Source organism: Xenopus laevis, chromosome 4L (genome assembly GCF_017654675.1).
Source record: "Xenopus laevis strain J_2021 chromosome 4L, Xenopus_laevis_v10.1, whole genome shotgun sequence".
NCBI lineage: Eukaryota > Metazoa > Chordata > Amphibia > Anura > Pipidae > Xenopus > Xenopus laevis.
In genome coordinates this window covers 120,326,675-120,341,200 of record NC_054377.1, presented here as the reverse complement: position 1 = coordinate 120,341,200, position 14,526 = coordinate 120,326,675, and the positions used below count along the sequence as shown (strand labels likewise).

The 14,526-nt window shown below is 39.7% G+C and overlaps 1 protein-coding gene across 1 annotated transcript in view; it reads left to right on the top strand.

The window, feature by feature from the left end:
- Window positions 1–5,416, top strand: part of LOC108714544 (brain-specific angiogenesis inhibitor 1-associated protein 2-like protein 2) — a 30,185-nt gene extending 24,769 nt beyond the window's left edge. The window contains exons 11-14 of the mRNA XM_041590730.1: window positions 156–212; window positions 658–835; window positions 4,014–4,051; window positions 4,958–5,416. Of these exons, the coding sequence (XP_041446664.1) occupies window positions 156–212; window positions 658–835; window positions 4,014–4,051; window positions 4,958–5,033 (349 nt within the window). The 3' untranslated portion in view covers window positions 5,034–5,416. The remainder of the gene's footprint in view (window positions 1–155; window positions 213–657; window positions 836–4,013; window positions 4,052–4,957) is intronic.
- The last annotated feature ends 9,110 nt before the right edge of the window (window positions 5,417–14,526 follow it).

Here is a 14,526-nt window from a genome sequence, read left to right as displayed (position 1 = left end):
ACCTGCATGTGAAATCCTCTGGGCCTCCAACCAATAAAAGTTTGTGGGTTTCTTTTCAACGCTGCCTTTGCAATAATATGTAGTATAAAGTGGCTGATCTGAATTGGTTGGTGTATACAGTTGGATCAACCTATATTCTGTTTCTGTATTCCCAGGATTGGCTGGTTTCCAGAAGCATATGTGAAATCCTTGGACAGAGACCAGGACTCAAGGCAAGGCTACAGAACCTGCTTAGATGTCAGACAGGGCCAGTAAACGAAGAACACAGCTTATTTAAAATAAAATTCAAAGATCTCAATAGTTAACAGAAAATAAATCTAAAAATTAAGTTTTAGTTCATTAGACAGATCTAGAGGGCCACACAATAATTCTACACTACAGGAAAGGTGCCCCCCCTGCAGACTGTAACTATGGTCTGACCCAATCAGTTGGATGTACATACACTTCTTTAATTAGTGAGTCAGTGTGCGTCATTTTCTTTGGGGGGGGAATTCAAAAAGTTTTAGACAATCTAGTTGTGGTCTGTTTTATATGATAAACATTGGAGATGTAAAACAAGTAACATTAACATATAAATATAATCTATGCACTAATTAGGACTCATCAATTTTCTGGCTAATTAATCAGAATATCATGTTATTACCTTTGAACCTGCAGGTCTTTTCCCTTGCGCAGTTCACACAGTACTGGAGATCTCCTGGATGGGTCCGATAACTTCCCAGAACCAGATTATAGACCCAAGCCCCCGGGACAGGGATTCTCAACCCCAAACAGCAGAAGAGGAAGTGAAGTAAATGTGGCTCCTCCCCCGCCAGCCAGTGGCAATGCAGCTAAGGTTAGTGATATCTCTGTTTCCAATAACTCTATGTTCATCTACAGGTCTGGCAAAAAGGGCTTCCTATGCAACGTGTTTCAAATATCACCAGATCACATAGAGTTTTTAAATCATATTTCGCTTATAAGAAAACTCAAAATACCTTTTTAGGTATATTTAGGGTTGCCACCTTTTCTGTAAATAAATACCGGCCTTCCTATATTTTTATGTTTTTTCCCTATAGATAACATTGGCATCAAGCAACATTTTTACCTACCAGGCCGATAAAATGCCGCCCAGGTGGCAAACCTAGATATAAATTATAAGCTCAAAATGCTTATTAGATAGTCTATAACTCATCTCATATTCATATATAATACACAAAAGCCATGAATATCCTGTAAATTATATCCTTATAAACGGTGACTAGTGATGTCATCAGTTATAAACGGTGAGTTCTGATGTCATTTCTGTCACATGACTCACAGAAACTTGTGTATTATAATAAATAAAGTACCCCCAGTTGCAAAATATGAGGATATTAGAAGTTAACTTGGAGTTCCATGACCTGTATAAAAACACTCGGCCTTCGGCCTCGTGTTTCTATATGGTCATGAAACTCCTCGGTAACTTATAATATCCTTATATTTTACAATAGGGTGTACTTTATTCACTATATAATCTACAGTTAATCCCCTTGTTTCCCTTTCACAAAGTGCTTTATAAAGGTTTTGCTGCAGTTTAAAAATATGGGGTTTACTTTGTTTCATAACACAACTGTGGTAATCAATTATTCGTTGATTTGGGGTACTGTGTGCTTTGTTTTTAAAATCTGTTTATACTTAAGGTAGCAGAAAGCTGGCGTGTGGCTAGAATCATAGAGTTGACCTTCTTGCAGTGCTTACCTGTTCAAAGCCCACCACCAGGCCCAGAAACACATGTTACGCTGGGTAATCCCAGTGACGGACAAATAAAGAATTCAATGGGCCAAACAACCACATTTTATGAAACAACCCAGAAGTCAACAGCAATGCCTTTAGGGAATGCCACTCACCAGTGGTTCACCTCTTAATAATTCGTTTTTACTGGGTTTGGTACAGAGATTCCATCCCTAAGTACATTCCAGGTCTCCAGGCAAATAACTGCTCCCTGAGGAAAATGCTTCTTATAAACCATATCGATTGTGTTCTGCCTTAGATCGTCCTGGCCAAACTCCTACTTCATCTGTTTCTATCAATCCCTGGCCCAAAAGACCAATTGTTGTGAAGCTGTACAAAAGAGAATGTAGGGTCTTCCAGCTATAAATTCCATGATTTTGCCGTGAATGTAGACACAAATATAACGAATCTTCTCATCTCCTCAAGCCACATAATTAAAATACTATTGTTTTTCATCCCATAGATTATTTTTCTCTCTAAATACACAAACATTAAGTCATGTCTTTGCAGCGCAGAACACACTCACCTTCCCCGTCTCTTTCCTCAGCAGGGCCCCTTTAGTAAACTCCTCACCTCCATGACCCCACAGCCTACCTTCTGGTGGATGCAAGATGACAGCTCTTACTGTTAAAACGTATGATGCTACAGCCAAGCCGTGCAGAGGGAGACCACACTGTCACAGAACCAAGGGAGGGAATAGGCTGGTGGGATGGGGGTAGGGTGTCACAGTGTGGAAAGATTCTCTGTAGGGTGTGACTTGTGCCTGTGTTGATGTGTGTGTGTGAAAATGCATAGATACATAGAACATAGTCTCTGCTAATGCCCCATAATACAAAGTATAGTTTTTCATTAACTTAAACTGTCAGATTTTGATTTAGGTCAATATTTAGGCTCTAGATCAATTGACTATTGCATACTAATGCTATTTTCAGCCGCATTCAGATCCTCTAAGCCAGTGATCCCCAACCAGTAGCTCGTGAGCAACATGTTTCTCCCCAACTCCTTGAATTTTGCTCCTAGTGGCCTCAAAGCAGGTGCTTATTTTTGAATTCCAGGCTTGGAGGAAGCTTTTGGTTGCATAAATCTGGAAAAATTGAAGCACCAGTTGCAGAACAGGACATTGATATTATTGGTAAACACTGTATCTCTAGGGTCACCGTATCCCCAAACTATTTAAGAAAGAATATCCCCGTTGCATGTATCAGCATACAGTGGCATCCTAGAGCAGCACCCCTCTAATAAATAGATAACTGCCACAAGAGGACACTTTAGTAAGCGGGAGCTCCCCTTCGTTTTATTGTGCCATCTGCAAACCCTTAAACGCTGTTGAAATGTTAGGCAGGTCATCTCTACTCCTGGGTCCTGCTGTCTCTAATGTGATCCCCTGATTATATAACTTGAGCATGAAAGGGGTTATTCAAATATCAAAAAAGCCTTGGCTTGCAGACAACCTTGCCTGTAAAGTGACACTTAAAGTGGACCCGTCACCCAAACAAAATTATTCCAAATCCTATTTTATCATGTTAGTCAAGCAAAATGAACTTTAATTACACTGTGTAAATTATTTGAATATTGTTTCCATCAGTCTGGGAATTCAAAATTATAGCAACCAGGAAGGAGCCATTTTGTGGACACTGTTATTAAGGCAATCCTTACATCATCTCAGAATCTTGTTTGTGCACCAGGGGACAGGGACCCAATGCCCATCACCATGCACTGGTTACACAATTAAATCGTTAAGAGAGCTGGGGGAATGTGGGGAGAGCGGTGACATCTAGGAAGTGCTGAATGGAAAGTGAAAGTAATTGCTTGCCCCGCCTCTATGCCTAGGCATAGAGGTGGGGTAGGCAATATTTGATTGACAGCTGATATTTTTAAATGAGTTTACAACAGCTATGAATGCTTTATTAAAAAAAAGAAATTGGATTTCAGGTTTAATTTAAAAAGGACTTTTATTATACAGATTTTCATGTCTGGGTGACGGGTCCACTTTAAACACTGAGGCTGGAGGAAAAGTGACCCCCATTATGTATAGTACAATAGTGTCCCGCTGAGATTTAGAGACCCGCAGAAGTTTGAAAGAGGTAGATGATTTGGTTCTCTTCCCCAATATATTTCTGGTATATTTAAGATGCTTCTCATTGCTGTGCAGCAGTAGTTAGGGTTTGCTGTGCTTGGATTCGCTTACTTTCATATAAAGAGTGATTTTTGTGCTGTGCATTTTGTGTGTCCGTTTCTTATCTGTGCCCTTTCCCTTTCAGAGGAGCACAGGAGGCCACAGAGGAGATCTCTTCCCAAGGTGAGCTGAGTTTAGAGATGCATCAGAATGAAAAAGCTTCCTGTACAACTAACAAAGTAACATGCTTATTTGTTTTTATTAAACATCCACAACATTTAAGTAAAGTTTAATCATGGCAACAAATCCCATTTAAGCTCGATGGTATCGGGAACGACTTCCTATGTTTTATTGTCTGTGAAAAGTTCAGGTATAAAAACGACACCACCAGGCTGCTCTTAAAGGAACGGTAACATCAACAAATGAAAGTGTTTTAAAGTAATAAAAATATAATGCAGTGTTGCCCTGTACTGGTAAAACTGCTGTGTTTGCTTCAGAAACACTAGTATTATATATATATATATATATATATATATATATATATATTAGGCCCTGTCTGTTATGTATTATATATATATATATATATATATATATGTATATATATATACCTCGGTAACTTATAATATCCTTATATTTTACAAGAGGGGGTACTTTATTCACTATATATATATTAGCTGCTGTGTAGCAATGGGGGCAGATATTCAAAGTAGAAAAGGCTCAGGTTACACAGCAGATAAGCTCTGTAGAACATAATGGTGTTATCTGTTATCCATTGTTTAACCTGTGTCATTTAGCCTTTTTTTTTTATTTCCGCCATTGCTACTCAGCAGCATGTTTATATGATCTATAGTAGAGTTTCTGAAGCAAACAGACCCGTTTTACCAGTGCAGGGCAACACTACATTATATTTTCATTACTTTAAAACACTTTCATTTTTTGGTGTTACTGTTCCTTTAAAACTCCATATTCCATTATATATCTTATGTGTTTGTGCTTTACCGTTAACAGAAAGCAAAATGATCTCCTAAAATGAAGTGAATTTTACATCTACCTTCTCCAATCCCATTCTAACTTTCTGTATTTCTTCAGGGGAACAAACCCATTTGCAACTGTTAAACTGCGCCCTACTGTCACCAATGATCGCTCTGCTCCTCTGATCCGGTGAGAATGAGGCCTGTACAGTGAGTCTTGTGCAATCTCCAGGGACCTGACGCTACTGTAACAAAACAGCATACACTGCAGTTAATAGAGAGGTGCAAAGCTCTAGCTGGATAGAGATACTGCACTGAATTCTCCTTTCTGTAAATACTTCCTTTCTGTGCCAGACCTGACGCCATCACACTTGGTAGTGTTTGAGGATGATGTCATAGTCGGGCTGACACCTCTCTGATAACCAATATTTCCAGCAGATATAAAGCACTGGGAGATGATGCATTTTACTTGATTATTTGTAATAATGTGCTATGTAAATATCAAATGCTGTGTTAGTAACTGTTCTAATCAAACTATTGTTTGGAGCGAACCTCAGAATAAAGCAAATATACAAGTGAAAAATGGACTCGGCTTCTTCTGTGCTCTCTTGTGATTCGTTGACTGTAGATACAGAGGGAAAATGCAGGCACCTTTATTACAGGACATGGCTGAAGGGCAATTACAAGGGAGGTTCATTTTATTGGGGCATATTTATCAAGGGTCGAATTCGAATTGAGAAAACATCGAAATTCGAATTCAAAAAGACCAACCGAAATAAAGTCAGAGTTTTTTTTTTGGTGGAATAGGTGAGTTTTCGATCGAATAGGTCCGTATTCGGCCGAATTCGAATAGAAGAAATAGCGCATTCGATCGAATTCGATTCAAAGTCCCCCCCCCAAAAAACTTTGATTTTTCAAAGTCCACCAATTGACTCCAAAAAGATTCTAGGAGGTCCCCCATAGGCTAAAACAGCAATTTGACAGGTTTTCGATGGCGAATGGTCGAAGTCGAAATTTTAAAGAGACTGTACATGATAAATTTTGATATTCGAAAATTCACCTCGACCTTTGATAAATCTGCCCCTATGTGTTGAAGGGGTTGTTCACCGTTGAGTTAACTTTTAGTATGATGTAGAGAGTGAAATTCTGAGACAATTTGCAATTGGTTTTAATTACTTATAATTATTTAGCTTTTAGCTCTCCAGTTTGCAGTTTCAGCAGGCTGGTTGCTAGGGTCCAAATGATCCTAGCAACCATGCATTAATTTGAACAAGAGACTGGAATATGAATAAGAGAGGTCCTGAATAGAAGGATAAGTAATACTGTAGAAATAAGTAAAATCAACGGACTTATGACTTATTTATACAGATATACCATGACTTGAGAATGACTGGATGAATGAGAGTCTTCACAAACAAAGATGAGTAATAAAAAGGAGCAAAAGCAATACATTTACAGAGCATTTGTTTTTTTAGATGAGGTTATTAGGGTTTCCACCTTTTCTGGAAAAAAATACCAGCCTTCCATATTTTTATGTTTTTACCCTATAAATAATTGCCCATTCTATAACATACTAAAAGTTAACTTAAAAGTGAACCACCCTTTACGGTACCTTTAAGGTATTTTCCCTAAATAGAAACCAGTGCAGTCTGCTGTTTTGTCCAAAATGAACTTAATTGTACATTTTTTAGGTGTTTGGTTCTAAAAGATTGAAGTTTACAGTTTGACAACATCAGGAATGAGGACTACTCAAACAGCTTTGCTTTACTTTCTAAATTTCCATATTATGTGGTGCTGCCACCAGACTGACCAAACAGACTGACCTGTAAATGTGCAAGATCCTTTCCTTAAAGGAGAACTAAAGCTGAACTAAAGAAGTAGCTAAAAATGTTGTACATTATGTTTTGGGCTTCTGTACCAGCCCAAGGCAACCACAGTCCTTTAGCAGTAAAGATCTGTGTCTCCAAAGATGCCCCAGTAGCTCCTAGGGTTGCCACCCGGCCGGTATTTTGCCGGCCTAGCCGGTAAAACACCTGCCAAGGCCGGGGCCGGTATTACAAATTTACCGGCAATGTAGCTGCCGGTAAATTTGTAATACCATTAAAAAGAGCCCTCGGCCTGCCCCCAATCCCCTTGAACTTACCTTTTTTTTGCGGTTCTTTTAGTGTCTGTGACGTGGCCCCACCCCCTTTGATGTCACACCATGCCCATTTTGACATCACGGCCCGCCCCTTTGCGCCCCCGCCCCCCACAAGCCGGTGAACAAATTTTAAAAAGGTGGCAACCCTAGTAGCTCCCCATCTTCTTTTCTGCTGATTCACTGCACATGCTCTGTGCTGCTGTCACTTACTGAGCTTAAGGACTGACTCAAAATATGCAGTACACCATAAAATATAAATGTCACAATATAAGGCTGATTAGTAATTAATACAGATAATTACTACATGGCAGCACAGAAACCAGTGCAATTAGCATCAGAATTTAATAATCAGCCCTGTAGCATCAGCTTATATTACAGACCAGCCTCTTTTTCTGCTTGTAAATTTGTGATGACCCCTAAGTTTAGCTTCTCAACAGCTGTTCAGAGCCCACTGAGCATGTGAGTGTCACAGACACTTTCCAAGATGGTGACCCCCTGTGACAAGTTTGAAGTCCTGGATCATTGCTGCTATTGAGAAGCTGAAACTTTAGGCTGGTGCAATACGTTCAGTATATAAATATGGCATTTTTAGACATATTAATTTTTAGGGTTTAGTTCTCCTTTAATGTACAGTTCAGTGCCTGAATGGACTTGCTATTAAGCGAAAAGAGTCATTATGTCAATTAGAGAATGAATAAGGCCTATGTTACAAGATCCACACTGGACTTCATTACAACAAGCAATCCATTATCACACAAGCTATTTATAATTTTCTAGGAATAGAATCACTTAACTGGGCGACTATAACTGTGTCTGGCTGTTTGGGGACACAGGGAGCAGGCAGCAATTTGGGGATACAGGGAGCAAGCAGCAATTCAGTTTTCAATCTGCCGCTGCCTGGCTTATGTCGACATAACATTTTTCTGCTTGAGAACCAGTAGTGGGATCTCCTGTGGGATCATTTGATAACTGCTGTCTGCATGTAAATAATGTTGTGGCGCTTGTAGAGGCAATAACAGGGTGGTTGGTAATGGTAACCCTGCCTCCCAAAATCATTTGGCGTCCATGAAGTAACAAAGCAGTTCCAATTTACTGTGTTGCTAGTGACCCCTAGCGGCAACATTTACGCATTGCAACATGGATTTCTTACTCTGCAGAAATAACAAATACAAAAACAAATAAATACAATGAATACAATGAATTAGGGTGGGTTGTAAATAGTCCAGGAGTCTGGATTCAGTCAGGTCACATAGTGTGACATGAAACCTGACCCTAAATTAAGGCCCTGTCTTAATGTGTTAAATAACTCCATACATTTGTATTTGTTTGCTTTTTAATTTTTATTTTTGCTACTGGCTAACACGGTACCACAGTTTTTGTTTTGTGTTTACTCTGCAAACAAATAGCCGGTGTTTTCCAAGCAGCAAAACTACTTGAGCCCTTGTCATTGGTCTGTAGCTGACATGGAAGCAACAGGGTTATCGTTTGCCTTCAGAGCTCATTGTAATAAGAACTCACATAGTGACAGTTTCATTTAATCTCACAATCAGATGTATCACTTGAGAAAGAGTCCAAAGCTCGAAACATGTTGTATTAAATAAATAATGTAGCAGCATAGTTCCTGCATTGGCGTATCTGTTCCCCAATATATTTATAGGTGTGCAGCTTCACTTTATCTGAGGACATAAAGTTTGGGAACCAGATATCGGAATAATCAAGACAATCCCAGCCTGGTCCAACAATTCCTGTATTATTAAACCAGCTTTCGTCCACACCAGGGTTGCCAGGTTTATATTTCAAAACCAGCTATTAAAGAAACTAGCCAAAAAGTTGCCAAAAGCCATTTTAAAAGTAGCCCAATTTGTTCACTGCAAAAAAGGCATTAGTGTATAAAGTAAAACAATAAGGTTATCACATTTAAAGCAATTTTAAAAACTAGCCTAATAACTTTTAAAACCCACCATTCATTTTTAAAACTACCCCAATTTGGCTAGAAACCCGCCGAGCTGGCAACCCTGGCCCACGCCCTATGCTATGTATCTATCATGCGTTCTCTTGGGCTGCGAGTGACATTAGTGACGTCAAATAGACGTAGTGTTTGTGGAGGTTGAACAGGGGCGTAACTACCGGGGGAGCAGGGGGTGCAACTGGGCCAGGGCCCGCACCCCTGCAGGGCCCCCAGGCAGATCGCGCGCGCTGCAGCCGGCTGCAGCCACAGAGAAAAATCACACGAACGAGGGTGGGGGCGGGCCCGGGCGGGCCAGTCCCCGCCCCGTCCCCACCTAGTTCCGTTACTGAGGTTGAAGGTGCGTTCAGATGGGCCAATGTACTGGCGGAGAGCAGGTTTAAAACAGAGAAAGAATTTACACTGTGTATATACCATTAAGCCACGCCTCTAAGAGTTGCTACGTTTAAATGAAGCAGGGTTTGCCAGGTTGGCGGGTTTCCAGCCAATTTGGGCTACTAATTTAAAGCCCAGGCAGGTTTTGAAAGTACAAACTAGCCAAGGTACGGGTTTGGGCTACTTTTTGAGCCTTTGGCTGGTTTGTAATTTGGAAACCAGCCAAAGTTTAGTCTTGCCCTAATGTGCCAAGCCTATGTCTCCCAATGCATGCTGGGTAATGTAGTATTTGTTTACCATTTTACCATCTGCCAAGACTACAATACCCAGCATTAGGTATGGGCGAATTTATTCGCCGAGTTTCGCTGCAGAAATGACGCCCATAGATTCCAACGGAATCGCCCATACACTTTAATGCATTTTGGCCAGTGGCAAACTTTTTCGGACTGATTTGTGTAGATGTTGGGAGTTGACAGATTTTGGGCTCTGTACCCCAGTCTCCCATAACTCTAAGGGGAGACAAAAAGGAACACCAAGAGCCCCAATAGTGTAATATGTTTTAACAAGGAGTAATGGTAGAGTAAACAAGTTAATACTCACAAACCAGGGTTACCGCTAGGCAACCACTGTATAGGCAGGTGGGGAAATTATCCTGACCCCACTCAGGAATAAGAAGTCGCTCTCTGTAAAAGAAGAAAGTGGGGATGATACCCCTCCACTCGGGGTGGACTCGATATGGTAGTAAAACAAAACAGAGGCGCCAAAAGGATAAAAATAGCTAAAAGCACTTAAAAACCCAATGGGTAATTCAGAGGAGGTAGTAATAAACTTACCTCCTCCAAGCAGACACCAACAAAAGTGGTAATTTTCAATAGTAGTTTATTCACAAAACTGTATTGCAACGCGTTTCGCAGGCATTTCCTGCTTCATCAGGCAATATGGAGCGGGAGCAAAAACCAACTAAAAAAAATACAGAGACAGGCAAATTTATAAAATATTATTATATACAGCTGTTCAGATTATGGGTAAGTGTGCATACTAAGTGATGCCCTTGGGCCAAGGATATGGGAGGGAGGGGAAACAAGGGGAGGAGAAATAGTTCACAGCATGGGAAAACAAGTGCTGATGGACATGGGGGATAAGCATGGGAAAACAAGTGCTGATGGACATGGGGGATAGGCTACTAGTATATATTATCTAAATTGGGAACCAAGTATCTTGGTGGGAGACATAATAGGGGACATACAATAGTAACATAATAAAGAATGTAACCTAAGGTATATTTAAAACCAGGGGATGTAGCACAGATGACTAAACCAACAAAAGAAATCAATGAAATTAAGATAAAGTGAAAAAACTTACCAGTGTCTTTATATAAACACGCCAGGCGCCTCTGTGCTGCTTGAGGACGCCTGAGCGTGTTATATAGTGTGACTAATTAATGGGAAGTATGTGGGGGAAGGGAAAACAAGGGAAAGAGGAAAAATTCACAGCATGGGGAAGCAAATGCTGATGGATATGGGGAATAGGCTGCTGGTATATATTAGTCTAAATGAGAAACAAAGTATCTGGGTAGGAAACATAAAATTAAACTATGTGGGAGACATAAATTAGTGAACTAAGGTATATTTAAAACAAGGGGATGCAGCACAAATGACTAAAACAAGGGGGAATCAATAACTTTTAAGAAGGAATAGCTATAATCTTACCAGTGTCTTTGTATAAACACACCAGGCGCCTCTGTGCTGCTTGAGGATGCCTGGGCGTGTTATATAGTGTGACTAATTGGAGGAAAGACAAACAGGAGATGGTGTAGCCATATTGGTAGTGGAAAATAGATCGTGGTATAAACGACCATTTTGGTTGGGGCTAATAAAGTGTCATAACCAATGAAAATGCAAAGGAATGCATATAAATATATGAATATATGCATACACACATGAAAAATACACACATAAAAAGAACCTGATATATGAATTCTAAACAGCATTGAATGAAAAAACCTGATGTAAAAACTCTAAACAGCGTTGAATAAAAATAATGTTAAAATATAAATACCTAGACCGATTATAAAAATAATGCATAAAAAAATTATGCAAAACTATGCAGGCTATAATCGGTCATAAAAGCATCAAATAAATGCAATAAAACTAGATAAATAGGCTACTAAAAGAGAGGACTAATAAAACGGAACAATATGGCATATGGAATATTATAAGACGAATTAATAGACTTTTTCTAAAACTTCATTGAGACCCTCAGGTACCAGGGTCCTGAGGGTCTGGATCCAGTACATTTCTCGTTTTTTTAAAAAATCAAAGGCTGCAGAATCTGCAGAACTGATGGAGTCGATAAGTGTGATAGAAAAGGTGTCGGGGCTGCTGTTATGTGCTCTGTGATAATGACGTGACACGCTGTGCATAGGAAATTTATTAATAATGTTCCTTTTATGTTGGCCTATACGGCTCCGGGCAACTTGTGTTGTCCTGCCAACATATTGGAGACGGCATGGACATGTTATGAGATAAATGATATATTTGGATTGGCAGGAGATGTGACTATTGATGGTATATTGAATCTTGGTAGTGAAGGATGAGAAAGTGGATGTATTGGTAACAAAAGGGCAAGCTAAACAACGGGAATGGTTACAGGAATATGATCCAGGTATAAGGGGAATAGGTCCTACTGGATTGTTATAATTCCTTTCACGTACCTGAGGGTCTCAATGAAGTTTTAGAAAAAGTCTATTAATTCGTCTTATAATATTCCATATGCCATATTGTTCCGTTTTATTAGTCCTCTCTTTTAGTAGCCTATTTATCTAGTTTTATTGCATTTATTTGATGCTTTTATGACCGATTATAGCCTGCATAGTTTTGCATAATTTTTTTATGCATTATTTTTATAATCGGTCTAGGTATTTATATTTTAACATTATTTTTATTCAACGCTGTTTAGAGTTTTTACATCAGGTTTTTTCATTCAATGCTGTTTAGAATTCATATATCAGGTTCTTTTTATGTGTGTATTTTTCATGTGTGTATGCATATATTCATATATTTATATGCATTCCTTTGCATTTTCATTGGTTATGACACTTTATTAGCCCCAACCAAAATGGTCGTTTATACCACGATCTATTTTCCACTACCAATATGGCTACACCATCTCCTGTTTGTCTTTCCTCCAATTAGTCACACTATATAACACGCCCAGGCATCCTCAAGCAGCACAGAGGCGCCTGGTGTGTTTATACAAAGACACTGGTAAGATTATAGCTATTCCTTCTTAAAAGTTATTGATTCCCCCTTGTTTTAGTCATTTGTGCTGCATCCCCTTGTTTTAAATATACCTTAGTTCACTAATTTATGTCTCCCACATAGTTTAATTTTATGTTTCCTACCCAGATACTTTGTTTCTCATTTAGACTAATATATACCAGCAGCCTATTCCCCATATCCATCAGCATTTGCTTCCCCATGCTGTGAATTTTTCCTCTTTCCCTTGTTTTCCCTTCCCCCACATACTTCCCATTAATTAGTCACACTATATAACACGCTCAGGCGTCCTCAAGCAGCACAGAGGCGCCTGGCGTGTTTATATAAAGACACTGGTAAGTTTTTTTCACTTTATCTTAATTTCATTGATTTCTTTTGTTGGTTTAGTCATCTGTGCTACATCCCCTGGTTTTAAATATACCTTAGGTTACATTCTTTATTATGTTACTATTGTATGTCCCCTATTATGTCTCCCACCAAGATACTTGGTTCCCAATTTAGATAATATATACTAGTAGCCTATCCCCCATGTCCATCAGCACTTGTTTTCCCATGCTTATCCCCCATGTCCATCAGCACTTGTTTTCCCATGCTGTGAACTATTTCTCCTCCCCTTGTTTCCCCTCCCTCCCATATCCTTGGCCCAAGGGCATCACTTAGTATGCACACTTACCCATAATCTGAACAGCTGTATATAATAATATTTTATAAATTTGCCTGTCTCTGTATTTTTTTAGTTGGTTTTTGCTCCCGCTCCATATTGCCTGATGAAGCAGGAAATGCCTGCGAAACGCGTTGCAATACAGTTTTGTGAATAAACTACTATTGAAAATTACCACTTTTGTTGGTGTCTGCTTGGAGGAGGTAAGTTTATTACTACCTCCTCTGAATTACCCATTGGGTTTTTAAGTGCTTTTAGCTATTTTTATCCTTTTGGCGCCTCTGTTTTGTTTTACTCCCATAACTCTAAGCCTGTTTGCATTTTCCGGTGACTTTCCTCAATTTCAGACAATTTTAGGGCAAAAATCTGCTGGCCACCAAAATGTCTAGAGCTTGACCTGTTTTACCAATATTTATTGAAATTGTATATGTATTAGGGCCTTATAGGGCTCCTATACCTCCTGGGCCCCCCTCTGTAGTTACTCCCCTGGTGATGGGCAAATCTGTCCCATTTTGCTTTATTAAAAATTTGAAAAATGCATAGTTTCATATATATATTCATTTATTTTTTAGACTTTTTTTCATTGCGCATAAACTACCGATCTCAGCCGAACGAAAATATGTCGGGACTCTCCACACACAGTTCGAAAATCAGATCTTTGCGTCTATGGCCAACTTGATCTTTCCTTACTGCACACACTGTCTCACAGAGATACATTGGTAAGGCATGAGGGAGATTGTTGACAAAGCTCTTTACTTGCAGGCATTCATGTAGCTGTGGGCAACAATCCCCTTGAGTGAATCGGCCTAGTCAGCAGCTCCAGTGCATTGTAACAGCCAGTGACCTATTTATTACAGAGCATGAGACCGTGACTGGAAAACCCCTTGGAGCAATATAAAGTTTCTGAAATAGGAGGAACTATTTCCCACTAAAAACACTCCCAGCTTGCGTCATTAGTGTGTGGGACTTTATAACATGCTCATGCTGACCCCACGACCCCACTGCCTGAGGGATTTGGGTGATAAAACAGGAGGGATGAAAGGAAACATAGGGTGCAGCCCCCCAGTTACTGTCACTGGGCTCCCATTGTTCTAGTCTCACAGATGCCCAATTGTTCCAGGCAGTGCCAGTCAGTCAGAGACATTCATGGCTGCTCCTCTGCTCCCCTATCACTCCTTAGATCCTTATCACTTCCCCGCACCACTGCTCCTTCTCCTTTCAACTTTCCTCCCTCCTTCCCCATTGTTCTCTTTTACTCAGGGCAGAA